Source organism: Temnothorax nylanderi, unplaced genomic scaffold (assembly GCF_030848795.1).
Source record: "Temnothorax nylanderi isolate EJ_2023f unplaced genomic scaffold, tnyl_v1.0 TNYL_tig0197_pilon, whole genome shotgun sequence".
Classification (NCBI taxonomy): domain Eukaryota; kingdom Metazoa; phylum Arthropoda; class Insecta; order Hymenoptera; family Formicidae; genus Temnothorax; species Temnothorax nylanderi.
This window is the reverse complement of record NW_027249259.1, coordinates 13,830-36,923: the sequence shown is the minus strand read 5'-3', so window position 1 is coordinate 36,923 and position 23,094 is coordinate 13,830. Positions and strand designations below refer to the sequence as shown.

The 23,094-nt window shown below is 28.0% G+C and overlaps 4 protein-coding genes and 2 long non-coding RNA genes across 6 annotated transcripts in view; 5 read left to right on the top strand and 1 right to left on the bottom strand.

Annotated features, from left to right (window-relative positions):
• LOC139778809 (mannosyl-oligosaccharide 1,2-alpha-mannosidase IB-like) overlaps window positions 1-1,429 on the top strand; it is a 50,253-nt gene extending 48,824 nt beyond the window's left edge. Inside the window, exon 3 of the mRNA XM_071716913.1 lies at window positions 1,338-1,429. Within this exon, the coding sequence (XP_071573014.1) occupies window positions 1,338-1,370 (33 nt within the window). The 3' untranslated portion in view covers window positions 1,371-1,429. The remainder of the gene's footprint in view (window positions 1-1,337) is intronic.
• Window positions 1-23,094, bottom strand: part of LOC139778816 (uncharacterized) — a 72,377-nt gene that overhangs the window by 39,075 nt on the left and 10,208 nt on the right. The gene's annotated exons all lie outside the window — the stretch shown is intronic.
• Window positions 2,404-5,246, top strand: LOC139778815 (uncharacterized). Its single transcript, XM_071716917.1, has 8 exons — window positions 2,404-2,581; window positions 2,877-2,996; window positions 3,092-3,209; window positions 3,365-3,626; window positions 3,695-3,811; window positions 4,264-4,354; window positions 4,423-4,568; window positions 4,909-5,246. The coding sequence occupies exons 1-8, from the start codon at window positions 2,441-2,443 to the stop codon at window positions 5,060-5,062; spliced, it is 1,149 nt and encodes a 382-aa protein (XP_071573018.1). The 5' UTR covers window positions 2,404-2,440; the 3' UTR covers window positions 5,063-5,246.
• On the top strand, window positions 11,949-12,833 carry LOC139778819 (uncharacterized). The gene is made up of 2 exons (XR_011719703.1): window positions 11,949-12,390; window positions 12,470-12,833. It is a non-coding gene; the product is annotated as an uncharacterized lncRNA (long non-coding RNA).
• Window positions 13,275-16,419, top strand: LOC139778808 (uncharacterized). Its single transcript, XM_071716912.1, has 9 exons — window positions 13,275-13,783; window positions 14,236-14,355; window positions 14,452-14,569; window positions 14,740-15,001; window positions 15,077-15,193; window positions 15,550-15,640; window positions 15,706-15,848; window positions 16,040-16,172; window positions 16,254-16,419. Exons 1-9 carry the CDS (start codon window positions 13,643-13,645, stop codon window positions 16,302-16,304), a joined length of 1,176 nt encoding a protein of 391 aa, XP_071573013.1. The 5' UTR covers window positions 13,275-13,642; the 3' UTR covers window positions 16,305-16,419.
• On the top strand, window positions 17,312-20,218 carry LOC139778813 (uncharacterized). Its single transcript, XM_071716916.1, has 9 exons — window positions 17,312-17,490; window positions 17,707-17,826; window positions 17,933-18,050; window positions 18,326-18,587; window positions 18,664-18,774; window positions 19,054-19,144; window positions 19,234-19,379; window positions 19,698-19,830; window positions 19,905-20,218. Exons 1-9 carry the CDS (start codon window positions 17,347-17,349, stop codon window positions 19,959-19,961), a joined length of 1,182 nt encoding a protein of 393 aa, XP_071573017.1. The 5' UTR covers window positions 17,312-17,346; the 3' UTR covers window positions 19,962-20,218.

Below are 23,094 nucleotides of genomic sequence, written 5' to 3'. Positions count from 1 at the left end.
GTATAACGCTATTTGGTTTATTTAATTTTCATATAATAGCTTCACAATGATAATGTGCATATCATAATTAATTGCGCATTTAATTCATACTGTACTAAATTTTATTATTAATATTATTATATATTTTATGTTTTCTAGTTTACAATAACATCGATACCGTATTTCACAGTAATTTATTCTACAAAATAAAGATTAATTGTAGTGACGCACGAATGTTTATAGTCAATTTTGCAACTGGTAATATTAATAATGCTACTTTACTTGAAAAAAGATTTCAGTGATAATATAATTTAAATTATAAAAAATAAAAAGAATAGCAGAAGCATATTTTTTCTTAAAAACAATCAATACCAATCGAAATCAATATTGACTTCATAACCCTGAATAAATCTTGGCCTGTCCTAAAGATTCGGCTTACTTCCTCATGAACATTCGTAACAATAAGTGTTTCACATGATGTAGTTGTCAGCTAACACGATTCCTAACTAGGAAGATTTCTATCAGGGCCTCCTATTCTTAGTTTATGCAGATTACGAATTTGAAAAATCCGTATGTGAGATGAGAAATCAAACCTGACACCCATCAACTATGAGACCAATGCTCCCACCCTGAGCTATGCGGCATCCCTCTCATAGTTTATATTATAATTTGAAAACTGTAAAATAATAATATTAATAAAGAACATCATATCCCGAGTTCGAGATCTTCCAATCTTCGTTCCGTGTACGCCTCTGTTTATAAGGAATTGATTGGAGTACTGAAGAATTATGAGGAAATGAGATGAATTCTAATCCATTGCAGGAACAATAAACATAATACATAATAACGAACATCATGTCCGCATTACATACAAAGGAAATTTTTTATATACCTTTTTTATACATATATAGACCAAGCAATTAAAATAATTTACATCTTTATTAGTTTGCATATGAAAAATGGAAGGACTACAAAAGAAAATAAGAATATTCATTAATGTCGCACAATATCTTCTCTCACTTCAATAATTCTCTTACGTTAATCATCAAATAATTTGTTTTTTGTATATTTATTAGTTATAACATTTCGAATAGAACTCAATATGAAAAATATTAAAATTTGTGATATAATAATACAGAACGTTAACGAAAATTTTATATTTCATGTGTACACTGTAAGAGAAAATTTTAGAAAATTTTGAAACATTATTAATATATAGATATATTTATATATTTATATATAATTTTGAATACATATAATAATTTTATTCTTACGAGCACTCCGTAATAGTTTTATGAAATAGTCATAATTGTTAAGTTATTGTTAACCATAATTAATATATTGTTCTTTATTTTCAGGTAAGTACACAAAGTTACTATCGGGGTGATTGATACGATTTCTGCGGTGAGTAAAGCATGAATGTGTATATGAAATTGCGTAAAAAGGGAGTAATTTTTCTTTAAAGAATATGTACATCAGAATTTCATGTTTGTATCAACGATTGATATGCCTATCTTAAAAACAATTTGTGAGAAAATTTAAATTTATTCTTTGCATATATATAATATGTTGCATTAAATTTCTCTGCATTAAATTATTTTTAAATCAAATATAAACGTTGCATACTTTTCTGTATAGGTATTAAAGTCTTAAAGAAATAATTATTTTAATAAATAAACTAAATAAACATTCAAGTAAATAGAAAATGTACCAAAATATACGATCGGGCTGGATCTTTTATGTCAATAATATTTTTCTCGTAAATTTATGTACAATTTCTGCTTAGAACAAACACGCCTTTTACTAAGCAGAAATTGACGTAAAAAATGTTATTAGGCACAAAAGATCCAGCCCGACTGTAAAATAATGCAACATTTTCTATTCACTTGTTTGTTATATAACGGTTAATTAGGTTTAAATCTCACTTATAAATAAACATTCTTATTATTGTATGAAAATTTTCATATTAGTATTTTAACTACAAGTTTGTAAATATATAATAAAGAAATAAGCGGCAATCATAATAAGTATGTAGATATATATTAGATACTACATGCATAAAGTTAATGCATAATAGTTAATGTGAATACCTTCATATTATATGTGATCGCACTACACTTGATGCAAAGCGAGAAACGCATCTTATAGAGCATCGAAAGAAACTGAAACTATTTCCATTGCCAAGAAAAAGAAGTCATGACTGCGTTTGCGCAAAAATATTCTTTACCCTATGTGTTAAAGAAATATTACTTTTGATTACAAAATTGGGTAATTCAGACTAATTCGCTTTCGTCTATAACATGAATTCATTATTCCACTATTAGTAGAAGAATATAACCGTTTTTGCGATTGCTCACCTCGCGCGAGGGTATCGATCGTTAAAAATTCGCAGAAGCTTTCGTGAGAAATAAACCGACAGTCTAAAGCCTATTCCACAGTTGCGTTACAATTCCCGTGTAAAATGCACGCGATTGAACGCTATTACAAAATCAATCGGATAATTCTTAAGACAGTAGGCTTATGGCCCTATCAACAGTCATATCTCTCACATCTACAGAAAGTATTGTTTGTCAGTATTCTTGTGACATTTATACTTGCTCAGGTATATCGAACTACGTTTATATGATTTGTGTAATAGAGGCGATTAAATACCGGCATTTCTTAAATGCGTAAATTAATAATATTGTTTTATCGCTCTTTATTATTAATTATTTTTCGTATATTTTTATATCAAGCAATCATTTATTAATAATATAACAATTTTTTTATAACTTTTTTTTTAAATAAACTTATATCGTCTTTTATCGTAAAATAAGGTGCATTTTATGTGTGAAATATATTTTGATGATACGTAGAAACAATTTATAACCAACGCATATTCTAAATGTTATTTTTAGTTACTGACATTTAGTACAAAGCAGTACAATACGAATCTTCTCTTTGAAACTCTCTCATTCGTCCTTCCTCTTCTTATCGACACGATAAAATATTGCCTTTTTATCATTCAGATCAATGACGTAAGTTTAAGAAAACAAGTCGATCGTTTCATTATAATATTTTGTAGAGTAAATTGCATTCTAACCATTGTTAAGAAAAAATATGGAATAAACAGTTGAAGCAACTATTGGACCAAATCCAAGACGATTGGAATTCGTTGAAAGATAAGTTCGAAATTAACATTATAGAAAAATATGCTTACAACGCTAGGCTATTCACAATAGTTATAATAGGTAAGAATATGAATTACCATGATTTTGTGGTATTAGTACACGTAATATTATTTCTCCTAATAATCTTTTTTACTGATAAGACAAAAAATACATTTTGGACAATTTTTCGAAATAATTTGCGTAATTTAACTCAAATTAAATTTATTATTTCTCAGTATATTGCTATTTTGGCTTACTATGTTCCGCAATATTCCAATTTCTGCCGATAATTCTTGATGTTGTTTTGCCGTTAAATGAATCACGGCCTTGTCATCTTCTCGTGGTCACGGAATACTTTGTCGATCAGGATAAATATTTTTACCCTATGCTGTTACATGAGATATTAGCCTACACTGTAGGAACGACCGCACTGTGTAGTACCAGTGCGATAATTGTAATATGTATCCTGCACGCATGTGCATTATTTAAAATCGCAAGGTAATGTGAAACGCATTTACTTGAGCACTTGTTTTATTTGAAATATATACTTAGATAAGTTTATGCAGTTGCCGAATAGAAAGTACGTTCGAGAAGAATACATTAATGATCCCTGGTCCTAGAAGAGAATATTTCATTTACCGGAGGATTGTGCATGCGATTGTTATGCATCAAAGGGCCAGCAAGTCAGTATTTTTATATTTTTGTTACGAGACTTTCTATTAAGTAGTCTTTTTTTTAGACATTTCTTATACCAGGTAATCGATTGCGAAATTATGTTTTTAAAATCGCACATTTAAGACTAAACCTATTATCGATGTATCCTTGTACTAAACGTATAATTCAAAGCTCAAATTATTTAAAACGTAAAATCAAATATATTTAAAAATTCTGTATAAAATAAATCTGAAATACTTGCTATTTATTTTAATAACACATTCAAATCTAACATATCTCTGTAAAATGTAGAAACGTAGACAGCTGTCGTTAACATTAAACGACATATGATTAAAATATAATATGTTATATATATTATGTTTTTAATAGTTATTATAACCAAATGTATATTTTGAAGTGAATATACATGTTTACTTTATATTTGTCATGCAATAATTCCAATATATAAACTTCGTTAAAGATTTGCTGGACTTTTGACATCCAGTTTTGCGACATTATTCTCTATCCTAATCGTGCTTGGCGTCAGTTCTTTAAGTTTCATTCTCTATGAAGTAAGTAATATCGTTTCCTACTTTAGTTAATTGCGGACCACATTTTTACATAATGTCACACATCGTAGTTCCTTCAATTAATAACATTAACAAAAAATACCAGTCAGGCATCTATGTTCGCTGTATTGATACTCCTACATTTGAATTATATGTTTGTTGCTAATTATGGTGGGCAAGAATTATTAAATCATGGTCTAAAGCTGTTCAAAGCAACGTGAGTATTGTTTTGCAGTACTTTTAGATCGGTATTTATTACAAGTTATACACTGAGAGAAATGTTGAAGAAAGTTTTGTTGAAACAACCAAAATTTTGTTACTGTAACAAAATTTGGTTGTTTCAACAAAACATTTCTCTCAGTGTATGTATATCCATATATGCATATATCTAAATACATTTATTCTTTAGAATTATAGTTGAAATTGTTACTATACATACATTCTTCTGACATTTCCAAATACGCAGATAATTTAGCGTTAATTGATTATCGTAAAATTGTCGTCAACTTTTTACTACTTTACACTTAATTTTATTTTCAATGTTTAAAAAATTACAGTTACACTGGACTATGGTACGCAGCACCGTTGCGTACGCAAAAACTATTATTGTTTATAATGCAAAAGGGAACAATAAACATCGGTTTTACATGTGGAGGCATATTTGTTGTATCCTTAGAAGGTTTCGCTACGGTAAAGCTAAAGTTTCTTTAACAATAAAAAAAAACTCAAACTTTAATGTTTATTTATGCATAATAATATGCCTTTTTAGCTCGTAAATGCGGCAGTATCCTACTTTACATTGATTTATTCTGCGCAACACAAATAAAGCGAAAAATTTATTATTAATTAATTGACAGATTTTTATTAAATACAATATAAATACAATGTAAATTTATGTTGAATATTGTGTATTAAAAGAAAAAGATATCTTTCACTTCTAATATACTTTACGCTAATAAATAAATATCCTTCAAAGAAAAGAACAAGCTTTCTAATTATAGTTCTAGCAACTTTAATTAGAATAGATATACATATTTATATTATAAATGTAAAAGCCTCAATTCCTTGTTTATTATCGTGTCAATAATAAAACATTAAAGTTTATTTTACAAATGGTTTATTGGAATTCATTGAAAGATAAATTGAAAATTGACATCATAGAAAAATATGCTTATGAGACTGATCGTAATAACTGTGATATATAGGTAAGAATATGAGTTACCATAATGCATCTTGAGCAATCTTTTCGAAATAATTTCCTTGATTTGAATCAAATTAAATTTAATATTCCTCAGTATTGCTATTTAATCAGATTCTCTTGTACTCGTATTTGAATTCTTCCCGCTGCGCTGGTTAGGTTTTTAATGTTATATCATTAAATGAATCACAGCTGTTTCATCTTCTATTCACGGAATATTTTGTTAACCAGGAAAGATATATGTATTTACTATTTAATATTACACGAGTTACTAACCGGTACGTAGGAACGACTGCATCATACGACATTGGTGTGGTAATTGTTATGTATATGTATATCGTGCACGCATGTGCATTGTTTAAAATCGCAAGGTAATGTGAAATGCGCTTGTTTTTCTTAAGCTTTTATTGTTGAGTTTTATTCTAATTAAAATATACTTAATAAGTAGATTTATATAGTTGTCGAAAATATTTGATCGTGAAAAATATATTAATGGTCCCTAATCCTAAAACAAAATATCTTCTTTATCAAAAGATCGTACACATTGCACGGTTGATATATAGGCATCAAAGAGCCGACAGTATCTTTATATTTTTATTATAATACTTTTATAGATAATTTTTATAGTATCCTATTTTTAGAGAGTGAGTTTTTATCCATTAAAAGTAACTGACTGATTCTGAAACTATTTTTCACCGCATATTTAATATTAAATAAATTTTACCGATATATCTTATCTCATCGATATATAAAATCGCATTTGGCACAATTTAAATGTTGAATTGATTAAAATCAAGTATATTCAAGAGTTAACAATATATTAAACATTTGCTATATGTTTAATATCGACAGAATGACATGATGTTTTATATAATGTTGTACATAGAATCAGGCAGTTATCATCGAATATTAATATGTGAATAGAACAGATTTATATAATAGTATAATAGTTATCGTTAATGAATGTGTTAATAGTTATCGTAAATGAATGTGTTATCTTGTATTATTAATAATAATAATGTGTATGTATTAGTTTTAGCAATTTTAATATTCAGCTTCTCTTTAAAGGTTTCCTGACTTTGTGATTTATTTCACTTACATGTACGATTAACGATATTACTCGCTATTTTGATCGTAGTTGGCATTGGCTCTTTAAATATCAATTTTTTCTGAATGAGTAACGTTTCTTTCTTATTATTGATGAAAAAATTGTAATTATGAACTATGGTACGTAGCACCTTTGCATACACAAAATTTATTATTTATAATGCGAAAATGAACAATAATTGTTGCTCTTGTATGTGATAAAATATATGTTGCATCCTTGGAAAGATTCGCTACGGTAAAATTTAAATTTCTTTTACGATAGAAAAGAAGAATTGAATTTTAATGTTCATGTAATGTGCACAGTAATATTTACTTGTCTGTTTGTGAATACGGCAGTATCTTACTTCACAGTGATTTATTCCAATCCGATAACAATAATTGTGAGAGAAAACTTGTTTAAGCATATCTTTACCAAATTAAAATAAATTAATTAAAATGTATAGAATACATTGATCGGCAATTTGTTGAATATATTACATACTAAAGTTTGTTCTTAATCCTTCAATGTTAATACATTCGAAATATTAATACATAGATTATTAATACATAGAATATTAATACATATTACTCTCGAAAAGAAAGCATATTGTCTAATCAAATTTAGTAATATATGTATAAGTCTGAATATTTTGTTTATCATAAAATTTACGTCGTAAATAACTAACATGAAACATCGAAACAATATAGTTCAATCGTGAATTGGTTATTAAACAATATGGTTATTAAACAATAATTTAAAGTTATTTTTTTTTAAACTGTGTTGCTCAGAAAATACATAGCAATTATCATAATACGCAATTGACTAGACATACAATTGACTAATTGTAAGACATATAATTCAACATTTCTGTCATTAACCGTATTATATTTCTTTTCTATATTTATCTTATTCGAAATAATTAATTATATCGCGAAAATGCATGGCTTGGAGTGTATATTTAATTGAAATGATATAAACGTGCAAGATGTTAAACTTGTCGAACCTTAAAGCGAATTCATCATTTCGTAACTATACTTGATCAGCGTAAGTTTCGGTGGTTCAGAAGAGACTGATAAGTCGTTCGATACATCGTAGAATGTACTCGCCACTGCGCATGTGCTTTAGAAATAAGGAAAATAGAACAATATTATCTCGCAGTAAAGGCGGTTTCATAGCAATTTAAATAATTTACGTTATTTTCCTATTTCTTATTTCTCCTAATATTTCAGGAAAGATAGCTTTCTTTATACACAATTTTCTTTACGAAATAATTCCATTGTATATCGCAAGCACATTTTGATAAGTATTAAATATTCATCAAGAATATACACTCTATTATTCGTTTCTCGGATAATTTAAAAGAAAAGGGATGAGAGATGTAAACAATATGTGGACTTAATACGTGCTTCGAAACTACGCTGTTCAGTCTCTGTTTGTCTTTAGTGCATTATGCTAATCGAAGAGCACTATTATACCATCAATAAAACTTTTTTAAAAATATTAGGTATTTGGCCTTGTAATAAATCACGATTTGCATTAATGCAGCAATTGTTAATTACTACTTTAACCATCACGTATATTGGCATGCAGGTAACAGTTCATTTGTGTATAATGTTTATCAATCATTATCAAAAACAATATGTGACTTATATTTTTAAAAAGTTAAATAATACTTTTCAAAAATTATTTACATTAATTAATCTTTAATTATAATAATTTTTAAAGAGTGAAATGTATTAGAACTATTATAATAAATAAAGTTAACGTTAAAATGTTTATTCGTTTTACAGCGTAATAAAACACTTTTATTATAATCTGTTGCGATCATTATATATTTATTGCTTCTAGTTATCAGTTTTTGCTACAATGAAATATAATATGACTCTCTTCATTAAAATTATGTCGGCTGCTTGCCCCTTTATAATAATTACAATAAAGTACTGCATCTTTATCTTGAAGGCAAAATCTGTAAGTTACTTCTAAATCGATTTACACAAACAACAATTAGAAGTTTCACTTGCAAAGTTACACTGAACAAATGTTAATTGAACTAATAAATATTTAAATGACAGATACAAAATTTGCACTATCTCATCCGAGAGGACTGGAAGATAATACGGAATAAATTAGAAATCAAGATTATACTGGAATACGCTCATTGTAGTCGAATTTATACTATTGTTCTGTTCCGTAAGAAAATTGTTTTGTTAATCTCAGTTCTATATCTATCTATAATTTACCATAAAAATAGTATTCTGAAATTAAAAATGTATAAATAATATTTTAGAAATTCCTACTACTAGATATATTTAATTATTTTTTATTCTGTAACATTAAAAAAAAAAGATTGTCTACATACCTATTACTATTTAATGTGAAATTAAAATGCATATTATGTTAAGATTATTCTCCGGCAAGTGCTTTATAAATATTTAAAAAATATATAGATTTACTCTCTTTACTAGTTCCAAATATAAAATACCTTTCGCTTATGGAAATAAAGTGCTGTTCACGAAATAAATACTGTTCATGAAAAAATGCACAAAATATAATAATTATATAAAATAATTACAATTATAGTCATTGCATGTAAATTTATAAAGGTTTTCTTGTTTTACATGTCTTACAGTATTCGTCGATTTTGTAGTAATTGTTATAGCCATCGTCCAATTTCTTCCGAATATTCTTGACGTTGTTTTGCCGTTGGACGAACCACGACCACGTAAACTTCTTGTTGTGGCGAAATACTTTGTTTCTCAGGATAAATACTTCTTGACTAAAGCATTTCATGAAATCGTGATCATTGCGATATGTGCGTCAATTATATTCGCGACGGCGTCACAAATTTTAGTATTTTGCTGTCATTCTTTTGGGATGTTTAAAATTGCCAGGTAATATAGCGATCAATGTGTACTACACGGAGAGAATTTTCTCTTAAAATTTACCCTGAAATCATGGTAGTTGTGGGACAACATGTACCACCAAGAATTTTATGCGAGCTATTCTGATTAATATCTACCATGATAAAAAATATTAATATCTATTACATTAAAATATAAAATATGTTTGATTAATTTTACTAAAATATATCTAAGAAATTTCAATAATTTTTCAAAATTTACCAATCTGCTTGGTAATTTTTATCACGTTGTTTGTAAAATGTTTTTTATATATTTCAAAAATTCCTTGGTTGCCAAGTTGTCCCAAGTTTGTAGCGAATTTAAGGGTAAAATATAACAAAAAATTCTCTTCGTGTATATATCGACTTAATTTGATTTAATCATGAATTAATCTTGAAAATATTGCAGCCATCGAATAGAGTATTCCATTGAGAATAGCGTATTCCACATACCAAATCCCGAGAAGGAATACGCAATTTACAAAAGGATAATGCACGCCGTAGTTGCACACCGTAGAGCTATGGAGTTAGTATATCAGATTTCTTTATATAGCAACTATTTTATTATATAGTAACACATTTCTTTTTATAGTAACTTTCTTGTAATTATAATATTCTTTTTTAAAAAAATACTTGTCTTCATAATTACTTTTATTACTTGTCTGATTTCGATATTTCCGAACATAAAGACATTAAAGAAGACAAAAGAGATTCAAATGGCGTTACGCGACGCCACACTTATAGTTAGGGAGCTGGGTGCCAAATCGGTATATGATTTGTTCATGTTTCATATCGATAGGGATTAAAGTTCAGATCAATACGAATCGATTTGGTCCAGTCAATTAAGATCCTACGTCGCTGCGTTTTTGCGTTACGGCGCTTCAAATTTGTAAAAAAAAAAATGAGTACTAAATCATTTGCTCATGTCTGCCTCTGAGGCTGATGATCAAAATCATCCTGAAAACGAAGAAAATCCATGAGGCAGACATCCAGGGCTCTGCATTATCACGGGACGTAGTTGTAAAAATGTAAAAAAAAAAGCTCTATTAAGTCATTTGCTCATGGTTCTAGTTGCGTCCATTCGATTTATTATGACTCCCTGAATACGAAAAAAATTTGGCAGACATTTTGCTCACTGATTTTGAACTGTACAATTTTTTGAAATTCAAGGAGAATCAAAGGAAAGCGGGTATTACGGCTGATTATTGTTATTATTAATAGTTTTAATATTATTATTTTGTTTAGTAATTTTTATTAACTCAACCCAACAGGTAATAAAAAAGTAAAAAAAAGCACTTGTAGCTTGGCGCGAGTTTTTCAAAAATATATTCAAATGGTCTGCCTTTGGAATATCAGAGGCCTGGATGTCTGCCTCATCGATTTTCTTCTTTTTTATAAGAAATCTAAACATCAGTCCAAGAGGCAGACATGAACACATGATATAGCACACCTTTTTTTTTAACATTTTTGAAGCGTTGTCAATTGACAACGCAGAGGCAACATGCTGGCAGACCATTTTTCTGTGGTCCTTCACATTGTCTTTAATCGAACAATTCAGGTCTGCCAAGTGTACACTTCATATACACTTTTTTAAATCATAAAAAAAACTTGAAAAATTGATTACTACTAAAGTCAGAGCCCTGGATGTCTGCCTCTTCGATTTTCTTCGTTTTCAGAAGGATTCTGAACATCAGCCTCAGAGGCAGACATGAACAAATCATATAGTACCCCCTTTTTTTAAACAAATTCGAAGCGCTGTCAATTGACAACGCAGCGCTACCATGGTGGCAGACGCAGTCCTTAATGTTTCTTATGGTACAATTATCGCTATTAATAATGTCTGCCACATGAACAAATCATATAGAAATTTTGGCACCCAGCTCCCTAACTATTACGTATGCCTGTATTTTAAAGATATTTAACTTTTTTTTCTTTTCGAGACTAATTACTCCTACTTAAGATAACTATTTATTAGAATTTCACAAATATCATCTGCTATCAATTGAATGATAACTTCTTCATTTAAGATCTCCCGTTTAATTTTTTTTTTTTTCAAAGATTTTCCAATATTTTTGTATCATCATTTAATGTACCATATTGCGTCATTGCTGTTATTGGAGTAATTTCGTTAAGCATCAATTTGTACGGAGTAAGTAAAATCTCATGTAAAATGTATAATGAATTATACATTGAACATAAATTTGCTGTAGTAATATCATTAAAGTTACAATATTAATATCAATAAATCATTTTTCCCATATAACAGTTCGTGGAAGCGGCAACGATATCAAAGAACATGGTCAACTTACTATTCTGTCTTGTTATGACATTAGTTCATTTAGTTTATATGTTTGTAGCGAATTATGTTGGACAAAAGATTGTTGATTATAATAACGAACTTTTTAGATTAATGTAAGTAGCTAGTCTTTTTGTAGTACTATACGCAGCAATCAGAAAATGAATGTCAAAACTATTACTTTTGGCTCTCTAAATTACAAGAATTGAAAATTCTAAGCTAATTATCTTGCACGGGAATTAAAAAAAAGTATAGAGAATATGTAATTCTTTTGTTTCTGGAGAAAAAATATAAATGAAGAACAATTTAAACAGGAATTTAAGCAGTAAAATTCCATCTGCTTTCCATGAAATTCATTTTTTGATTATTCCAATATAAATTCTTCCGCATTTCTGATATGATATAAGACCCTTGTTAAATTTTTAGATACAGTACATCGTGGTACTTAATGCCAGTGTCATCGCAAAAACTAATTTTGTTGTTTATGCTAAAAACTGGCAAAGATTTTTATTTCACAATCGGCATTATATTTGTGGCAAGGATGGAAACTTTCGCCACGGTAAGGAGTACGAAGAATAAAAAAAATAACAGAATTTTACTAAAATGTGTAATTAAAGAAAATTTAAATTTTTGTCTAGCTTGTGAATGCTGCGCTGTCCTATGTCGCTGTGATGTACAGTCGCGTCTATTAATTTATCTTTTTATTTACTTAGTTAATTGTGTATGGTTCCATTAATTGCTTCATGTTCACAAAAAACGAGAATTAGTGAGTCGCATGTCATGATATGTTTTTAAAAGTGCAGTAAACCCATCGGGCATTGTCAATACATGCGATTCTCTGCCTGGTGATAAAATGATCTAAATAAATAAACCTTTTATTTTTCCATAAAATATGCACATGATAACATGTAAAATGCTTCGCATTATGTAGGTTTGCATTACTAAATTGTTATGTAATTCTGTTAGAACTTTGAGAACAAATAAAATGAGATATATTATAAATTTTCATAATTTTAGTAGGCACGTATAATTTTTAAACTAAAACGTACAACTTTAAACATATGAAGTAAAATATGTAAGATAATTAAATTATCCATATTGATGTATATTAGAATTATTAGGCTAATACTTATAAAACACATTATTTTTTCGAGAAAAAGTCTTGTAACAATTTTTATATATTTCTAGATAATCGCTATCAAAGGATATGTTTTTATGTCAACTTTTATATTGAACAAAGCATAAATAAATTATAAAAAATTGCGTAGAACAAAAATATCTTTTTCTTCAGATATATATTGTATCTTATATACCTATATTGTAAATATTTCATAATTTTCTGCATACATATATCGATGGTAATATACGCTCGGCTTAAAAAAATAATTTTTAGATAAATTCGTATCTTTTTCTACATATTTTATACTTTCTTCAAATTAAATCGCAAAATATTGCGTTTAACTTACCTATGATTTGCAATGCACTCTATAATTCTATATAAGACGAGAAAGACACCTCATGACGTTCCTGAAGAAACTGAAACCTTTTCCACTACTAAGAAATAGAAGTCGTGACTGCGTTTGCGCAAAACAATTATTTAAACTATATGTTTAAGAAACACCATTCTAAATTGAGGTAATTTAGACTAATTTACTTCTGCCTATATCATGAAATATATTGCTTTAATGTTAAAATAGCAGAATTTTCTTATACTCTTATTGTATCGATCGTTTGACATTCACGAGATATTCAAGAAAAATAGTACAATAATTTTTACCGTGGACGCAGTTGTGTCGCAGCTTTCATATGAAATGTATGTGATCGAGGAACGCTATAAGATTAATCGAATAATTCTTAAGACGCTTGGGTTATGGCCCTATCAGCAATCGTATTTCACGCAAATACATAAAGTTCTGTTTGCTAGTATTCTTTTGACATTTATTCTTGCTCAGGTATAACAAATCTAAAATTTTATAATATTATAATGAAATAGTAACAGAGTGTATAATTCTTAAATACGTACACGCGTTAATGAATGTTTTCCTTAATTTTATTACATTTTTTCTATTTGGTATGTAACACACGACAACCTTTTATTAGCACTTTTATAATAGATTATCTTTTAATATAATTAAGAGAGGAAAGTCCCCTATTATATAAGACAGGATCCTAATATGAGATATTTTAAGCTAAAAGGCCCTATATAGGCCCCATCTGTTGATCCCATGAAAAAACCCCGCCATCTCATATTAGGATCCCTATCTCATAATAGGGGACTTTCCTCTATATAAATTCCTCAAATAATTGCTTTGTCTTTTATCGTGTGATAAAATTTGTTTCACGTGTTAACATATTTATGTAGAAATAATTTGTAATCAATATATATCTTAAATATTACTTTCAGTTGCTGGTATTTATTACAACACAGTACAATACGGATCTTCTTTTCACAATTCTCTCAGTCGTCTTTCCTGTTCTTTTCGCTACTGTAAAATATTTCCTTTTTATCGTTGAAACAAATAGTGTAAGTTCAACGAGATAAGCCGGTTATTTGAACGTTTAGTTGTAACATTTATAAAGTAAAGTGTATTCTAAATGTTGATAAAGAAAAATGGTACAGTTGAAGCAATTAATGGAGCAGATCAGAAATGACTGGAATTCGTTGAAGGATAAATTGGAAATTGATATTATAGAAAAATACGCTAGTAATATGAGACTTTTCACAATAAGTGCGATTGGTAACACAATTTGTAGTTATATATTCTATATAGATATGTATAAAACTATTCATTTTACATTAATACTTTTCAAAATAGGTGTATTTTGACGCATATTGCAATGCTTATTTAAGGTAATTTACATAATTAAATTCAAGTTAAATTATCAAGTTAAATTTAACATTTTTCAGCGTTTGGTTACATTGGCGTATTCCTTTTCGGAATACTTCAACGTCTACCGTTGATCCTCGATATTATATCACCATTGAACGAATCACGACCTTATCAGCTTTTCGCGATCATGGAATACTTTGTCAGTCAAGATAAATATATCCAGGTTATGTTGCTACATGAGTTTTTAGTCTGCTGTATAGGAATGATCACAATTTACGGCACTGGTACGACAATTATGACATATGTAACGCATTTATGTGCATTACTTAAAATTGCAAGGTAATATAAAATGTGCTTGTTGTTCCTTGTCGAACGCTTGTCTCAAACATAATATACATTAGTAGATTTATATAGCTATCGAATAGAAAATGCTATCGAGAGAAATATATTAGCAATCCCTAATCCTGAAAAGAAGTATCTTCTTCATCAGAAGATTGTACATGCAGTTGTTATTCATCAGAGAGCTGCCGAGTCAGTATACTTTTGTCATAAAACTTTCTGTAATAGTATTTTATTTACGCAGTCATTTTTCATTCGTTACATCTAACAAAGATTACACACAATCATAATCGCACGTTTGATATTCAGTGATTATCTTATTGATATATCTTTACGTTAAATGCAATTCAAATTGATGAAAATTTAAAATTAATCAATATCCAAGAGTTAAATCTATAACATTAAATATTTGCAGTTAATTTCATAACTTGCTTAAATTTAACAATATAGTATCTTTGTAAAACGTTGAGTCCAATAACATATATGTTATTTAATGCTGTATTTAAATTGATAATGTAATAGTTTCAATACTCAGCTTTTTATTAAAGGTTTAATGAATTTATGACATCTGTTTTTTTGATTCCATTCGCTATTCTGATCGTAGTTGGCATTAGTTCTTTAACTTGCAATCTTTATCTAGTAAGTAGCGTTTTTCTCTATTCTATTTTATTTTGAACTGCTTTTTACGTAATAATTTGTTACAGTTCTTTCAACTAATAACATCAAATAATATCAGTAAAGCATTTATGATCGTTATATTAATACTTGCTCATTTGACTTATTTGTTTGTGGCTAATTATTGCGGACAAATAGTGCTCAATAACGGAGTAGACTTATTCAAAGCCATGTGAGTATTGCGTTTTTATACAGATTGTAACCCATGCAGATCTACATAGATTTATTTTATAAATTTGATTTAAGCCGATGTTGTGTTTACTGTTCCGATATTTTGAAACATGTAGTTAATTTTACGCTAATTAGCAAAACATCTTTAATTTTATATTAGTTTTATATAAAATTTATCTTAAAAAATTGTAGTTATAATGGATTATGGTATGCAGCGCCATTGTCTACGCAGAAATTGTTATTATTTATAATGCAAAGAGGAAGCGTAAATCTTAACATATCGTGTTTTAGCATATTCGTTGCATCCTTGGATGGGTTTGCCTCGGTAAAATTAAAATTTCTTTAACAGAAAAGAAAATTAAACTACCAATATCCATGTAACGTATAAAGCAATATTTACTTTTAGCTCACGAGTACGGCAGTATCCTACTTCACAGTGATTTATTCTACGCGATAATAATAAACCAGAAAGAAAAATCAATTTTCAATTAGTTATATTTGTTATCAAATTAACATAGTTGTGTAACGCATGTACATAGAAAATGCGTTGAATATATGCTACTAACAATATATGTAAATGTATATTTTTTTACTCCAACACTCTTAACACGCAGCATTAATAAAAATATACAAATAAATTATTAAAAAGAAAATAATATTCTATTTGAGTTTAGCAATATAAGTGAAATATTGGTAAATAAAAAAGGTTTAAAAATCACTTGTTATTGTTATCATACCGACTTATTTTAATCACGAAAAATAGATTCTAGTTATTATTTAAAATATTTTTTTCTGATCTATGACTGTATATTTCGAGAAAATATATAATTTAGTATTGTTGTACACGATATATTTAACATATATATTTAACATAATATATTTGGCTCTATAATAATAATTAGATTTAATATGTCTCTTTCACTAATCATATATTTTTTATACTTTTATCTATTTTTTTATACAAATTTAAATTAGACGCTGAAAAAGCCTTATAATATGTTTTCTAAATAATTGAATGGATAATAAAATATTTAAATTTATTAAATTTAAAATAGTCGATTCGTTGTTTTATGACTATAGACTACCTATATACTCTACCTGTCGCGTTCGACGGTTGAAAAGGGACTGATACGTCGTTCGGTACATTACGGAGCATACGCTTCACTGCGCATGTGTATCACAATTATGGGAAGCGATAATATAAAGTATTGTTATCTTATGATGAGACGAAGGAAAGTCTTACAGTAATTTGGACAATTTACGTTTTTTTTTTTAATCTTCTTAGACGAGAAACACACACACCGATATGACTATAACTTTTCCGTCGAATTAAATAATTTCAATGTATATCACATATTTATTACGGCAGGTATCAATTTAGTTAGCAAAAATATATTTCACCGTTTGTCTTCCGTTTCTTGGATAATTTAAAGGAAAAAGAAATAGTGTGTATTAAACAAACACTTCGCTGTTCACTTGCAATTCGTCTTTAGTACAACATGCATCTAGTCGAAGAACATTATTATACAATCAATAAAACCTTTTTAAAACTTCTGGGTATTTGGCCTCATGACAGATCGCGATTGGTATTTTGGCAACGAGTGCTGGTCATTACTTTAACTGTAACATATATTATTTTGCAGGTAATTGTTTATATATCTACAGCAATTCTCGTATAATGTCAGTTTATAATTGATATTTTTTAAAAATTATTTATTTTATTTCAATAATTTTCTGAAGCATTAAAGGAGCTAACAGAATTCAAGTTGCAACATATAAAAATAAAAATTTTAAATTGTCTGTTTATCATGCTGCTTTTACTATATTATTGATACAATAATTGTATTTATTGTTTTCAGTTGTCAGTTTTTATTACAAAAAACTATAATATGGTCCTCTTCGTTAAAACTATGTCGTTCGCTTTCCCTTCTATATTAATTACACTGAAATATTGCGCTTTTATGTTTAAATCAAAAACTGTGAGTTGCTTCTCAATTTATTTGTACAACCAACGATTACAGATTTTATTTGTGGAAATATATATCTAACAACCGTTAGTTAAACCAATGAACATTTTAATTATAGATAAAAATCTTACATCATTATATCCAAGAGGACTGGAAAATGATACAAAATAAATCAGAAAATGATATTATGGAGAAAGAGGCTCATGACTGCCAAAATCATATTATCTTTATATTCAGTAAGAAAATGTCATTTTATTAATCCCGTTCTATATTTATCCATAGTGCGTCATAAAAATAACGTCAATAATAATATTTAAAATATAGATATCTGCATGCTATTATTTATTTTATCTTTAATCTATAATTAATCTGTATAACATCCACGTACACAAACAAACCTAAATCTACAAAAAAAAAGCGCAATAGCTTTTTTATATATGTAGTATATTACTTCTCGTGTTATAAAATTAAAACATAATTATAGTACATTTATAATCTGTGTGTCTTACAGAGGGTTGCGGTTGTTTAATAGTCGCTTTAATTATTACTGAATTTTTTCCGGTTATTCTTGACTTTGTTTTGCCATTGGACGAACCTCGGTCACGTAAATCTATTATTACAGTGGAATATTTTATCGCTCAGGATAATTATTTTTATATCATAGCACTCCATGAATTTTTTATTATTTCATTATATGCGGCAATGATATCATCCACTGGTACGCAATTGTTGTTATTTACGTATCATTCTTTCGGGATGTTCAAAATCGCCAGGTAACGATCGATTCATATTGATTTATACCAATTGAAATATATATCAATCACAAACTAAATTTGGGAATATTTGCAGTCATCGAATGAAGCATTCCATTGATGATCATGTGTTACATATGCCAAATTGTGAACGTACAATTTGCGAGAAGATTATCCATGTTGTAATTGCACATCGTAGAGCTATAGAGTCAGTACATTTTGTATTTTATTTATTTCTGTAAGGTCCATTATCGTTTCTTTTTAAAGCATTAAGATCTTCATTAGTCCTATATCAATAATTTAGTTTCGACGTTTTTGAAAATAAAGATATAAATTTAAGTTTAAAAAACTTAACTAAAACTTAACTTAATTAAAAAACTTAAGTAAAATATGAGAGAAATAAATGAACATTTCTCATCTGTTATGTCGTACGATAATTTCATTGCATAGGATTTTTTCATATTAAACTTTTTCTTTTTATTTAAAGATTTTCCAACATTTTTACGTCGTCATTTAATGTGCCATATTGCCTTATTGCTATCCTTGGAGTGCTTTCATTGAGTGTCAATTTATTCAGAGTAAATATGATTTTTGTCTTATAAATATTAATTATAATTTACACTAATGATCATGCAGCTTATAAAAATTGTGATTTCTAATCAAACAGTTCGTTCAAGCGATAACACTAACAAAAAACATGGATGATATATTTGTATCTTTTGCTGCCACTATGGGTCATATAATTTACATGTTTGTGGCGAATTATATTGGGCAGAAGGCTACCGATTACAATAACAATATTTTTAAATTAGTGTAAGTATTAGTAATTACTTTTGTTCAATTAATGCTCGCAATACGCGAAAATTTCAATAGTAGGAGCTTTATGAACATTCAAATCCTACAAGGTAAAAGTTCTCTTCGTTATTTTATATAATCTTTTTACTACGACTTAATTTTTTTCATTTCTATACTGTGTAAAATAATTATAATTACTTTTTTAAGCAGCAAAATTTTATTCGCTTTTTATAAAATTTGTTTTCCAATCAGAGTAAATTCTTTCGCGTAAAGTCTTTTGTATAAACTATTTTAAGTTTTCTCATCCTCTCTCTTCCTCTTTACCCTTACTTTTAGATATGGTACATCATGGTATTTAATGCCTGTCACATCACAAAAACTGATTTTATTTTTATTGACCAGAACTGGTAAAGATTTTTACTACACGATCGGCTTCATATTTGTGGCAAAGATAGAAAATTTCGCCTTGGTAAGAAAAGCTAACAATGAAAAAACAACAGAATTTTACTAATTGTAAGATGTGTACATTAAGTATCTTTTTAGCTTGTTAATACCGCGCTGTCCTACGTCGCTGTGATGTATTCTGTTCAATCAAAATGAAAAAGATATGAATAGCGCGATTAATATATCAATTTTTATCTTCCCGCGGATACACATGAGAACATAAGAAAGCATTATTTCTTTATATTGTATTTTTTTTAAGATATTAATCATGTACAATTTTGGAATAAGAATTTCAGTTTTCATAACCGTAATATAATCGTACATAGCATGCACAAAATCTCTCTTAAAGATATATAATATAATCATTGTATTGGTACATTGGTTAATTATTTATATTAATAAAATTTATTCTATTGACAACATTATTGTATTTTATACGTTTGGAGCTCTTTGTTCAAAACTGTATGTAAACTACTATCAATATAACAATAGTAATGTGATTTTGATGTGAAAAAAATACATGTATGTTGCAAAGAAAAATCTATCTACATAAAAATTTTTTTCTCTTTGACTTTTCTTGTTAATTAAAGAGCGTCATTAAATCATGAATTAAATGTGAGGTATGTTATTATATATTATGTAATATATTATTATTAAAAATTCTTTGCACTATTATACCATGTTTCTGTGTTTGAAGCAGCAAGAAGTCTTTCAGTTTTGTTCCCTTTACTATAGCTCTCATTCTTTCATTTATGAAAAGAATATTGGAGTCAGTAGAAGAAAATAATTTACCTGCAAATCAAATAGTTGAATTATGAAAATTTTTTCAGAGAATAACACAGTTACTATTTGACAATATTAAAATTTTTTAAAAATATTACTGACGTTATCGATTGAATAATGACATTTTATCGCCAGTTGCTGACCTAATCTCACTACTGAATATATTACTTAATTAAGTTTTGTAACCCATATATCTCACATATCTTATATCTCTGGATGTTTTAATGTTATACCTCATTCTCGTATATACATAAACAATAAACGTCAAAAAGTTCACGACATAATTATACAGAATAAAATTAATAAAAAAATGTGCAACTTAAAATTTTATAAATTAATTATATACATTAAATTCCTCGATTTTACGTTCTTACATATATCAAACCGATTACACGAACTAAGTTTAGCTATGCTGTTATTGCTCAAAGCGACACAAAATGTGTATTGTATTAATTATTATTGATAATATGTTATTAATAAATTAGAATAAGACACTATAGTATATATTTTATGCTTATAAACAGAACTCTGAAGTTTAAACAAACTTTGCGAATTTAGTATCAAAACTGATGTCATTCTTTAATTCTTACAAAAATGCATCACAATTAGCTTTGGTAATTTTTAAATAAGATTACGAGAAATATAAACATGAATCATATTCTCGTACAAACCTTCTTACAATTACATTAAACTGATTTTGCATCAATGCATTATTCTAGTATATACCGTGCACTATTCTGTTAATACCTAGAAAGATTTGAAATGTCTGAAACGAGAGAAGTAAATACAAGCACAGCAGTTCGACTGACAATAAAAGGTATACGCGCTATTGTCACGATTACTGCGCTTGCGTTGCTTATATTGATAATTTTCGCTCGGTATATTTCACTAAAAAAATAATGTATTCGTCTTATACCCCTATTATACAATCATCTCTATTTATGTAATATTACAATATTAGTAAAATTTGTAGCTTTACGCTATATTTTAAATGTATAAAACGTCTATATTACGTCTTATCTTCCTGCAGCTATTTGTACATTTATCTTTCTCTAAGTGCAAAGTTAGATCGTGCGATTATATCGTAATATTCAGAGAAATACAAAATAAAAGAAGAAATGAAATTCGTGAACTTGCGTTCTACAAACCGCTTCTAACTTTCGTGCAAGATGCACGCCATCGAAGAAGAGCAGCGTTACAAAATCAATCGTATCCTTCTTCTAATAGTCGGTATATGGCCCTATCAAAGATCGATACTTGCGAAAGTACAGAGACTGTTTGTTTGTGCTATCCTGGCGAGCGGAATTTGTGCTGAGGTATGATTAGAAGAATTTACTTTTATCTTCTCAATTATTAGATTAAACATATCTGTCGGTGTTCTGATTAATCATTGCTTTTTGTATATATATGAAATTAAATCAAAAGTTTTTACCGAATAACGCTTTTCGCTTCTAAATATCTATTACATAACTGTAATGTTGCAGTTATCTCCATTTATCACACATGAATGTAGCGCAGCTCTCATCATCGAAGTTTTGTCCCTTATATTTCCTACTCTCGTGGTCGTAATAAAGTATTACTACTTTAACATTAATGCAGGAATTGTAAGTCTTCTATTAACACTTCTATTAACACTTTCAATAAAAGGCCGTAGCCGGATAAGAAGGGTCAATGTGCCCCCACACGGATCATGCTCATTTTTTTTGCTTTGATTGCTATCAGTGTCACTTACAATTTAGTCAAATATTAGCCCTTAATATTGAACCGTTTTGCTGTAAAAAATAAAAGTAAAAATTTCGAAAATAATTCATATCTTTTGATCGGCTTAACCGATTTTGATAAAATTTTAATATGTTGTAGATATCATTGAGACACATTTGTGGAAAATTCGGGAAAGGTTTTTGATGACAGAAACATTGATAAAAAAAATAAATAAATGTTCTTGATTTTTTTTAGTCCGATATCTTTCTTGCACAATTACGAAAAAATTTTTCTAGAATCTTGGAGTAGTTTCCTATCGGACATAATTTTTTGGAAGCGATAAAATGGGTAGGCGGTACTTTTAAAAAATAAAATATTCTTATTTATTTTTTTTAAATATGATATGCTTTTGGTACGATCGCCATATATTTTATGTAGAATTTTGGAATAGTATTCTACAACAAGTAATTTTTTCGAACCAATAAAATAGGCGGAAGTTAAAAAAAATAAAATATTGTTTTTTATTTTCTAAATTATGATATGCTCTTCGTACCATTGCCATATTTTTTTTGTAAACTTTTGAGACGGTATTTTATAACAAGTAATTTTTTCGAACTAATAAAATGGGTAGAAGGTACTTTAAAAAACAAAATATTTTTTTTCAAAATTATCATAGTTTTTTCGTACCATAGCCATATTTTTGTTTAGAATCTTGGAATGGAATCCTACAACAAGTAATTTTCCGGAATCGATTAAATAAATAGATGCAGGTACTAAAAAAATAATAAAATAAAGTAAATTGAAA

Coding starts and splice junctions, on each gene's coding strand:
- LOC139778815 (XM_071716917.1), top strand. CDS start 2,441: ATGCACGCGATTGAACGCTATTACAAAATCAATCGGATAATTCTTAAG. Junction 2,582..2,876: donor TGACATTTATACTTGCTCAG/GTATATCGAACT, acceptor TGTTATTTTTAG/TTACTGACATTTAGTACAAA. Junction 3,812..4,263: donor ATGCATCAAAGGGCCAGCAA/GTCAGTATTTTT, acceptor ACTTCGTTAAAG/ATTTGCTGGACTTTTGACAT.
- LOC139778808 (XM_071716912.1), top strand. CDS start 13,643: ATGTATGTGATCGAGGAACGCTATAAGATTAATCGAATAATTCTTAAG. Junction 14,570..14,739: donor TTTCACAATAAGTGCGATTG/GTAACACAATTT, acceptor AACATTTTTCAG/CGTTTGGTTACATTGGCGTA. Junction 16,173..16,253: donor CCTTGGATGGGTTTGCCTCG/GTAAAATTAAAA, acceptor ATTTACTTTTAG/CTCACGAGTACGGCAGTATC.
- LOC139778813 (XM_071716916.1), top strand. CDS start 17,347: ATGCATCTAGTCGAAGAACATTATTATACAATCAATAAAACCTTTTTA. Junction 17,491..17,706: donor TAACATATATTATTTTGCAG/GTAATTGTTTAT, acceptor TATTGTTTTCAG/TTGTCAGTTTTTATTACAAA. Junction 17,827..17,932: donor TTATGTTTAAATCAAAAACT/GTGAGTTGCTTC, acceptor TTTTAATTATAG/ATAAAAATCTTACATCATTA.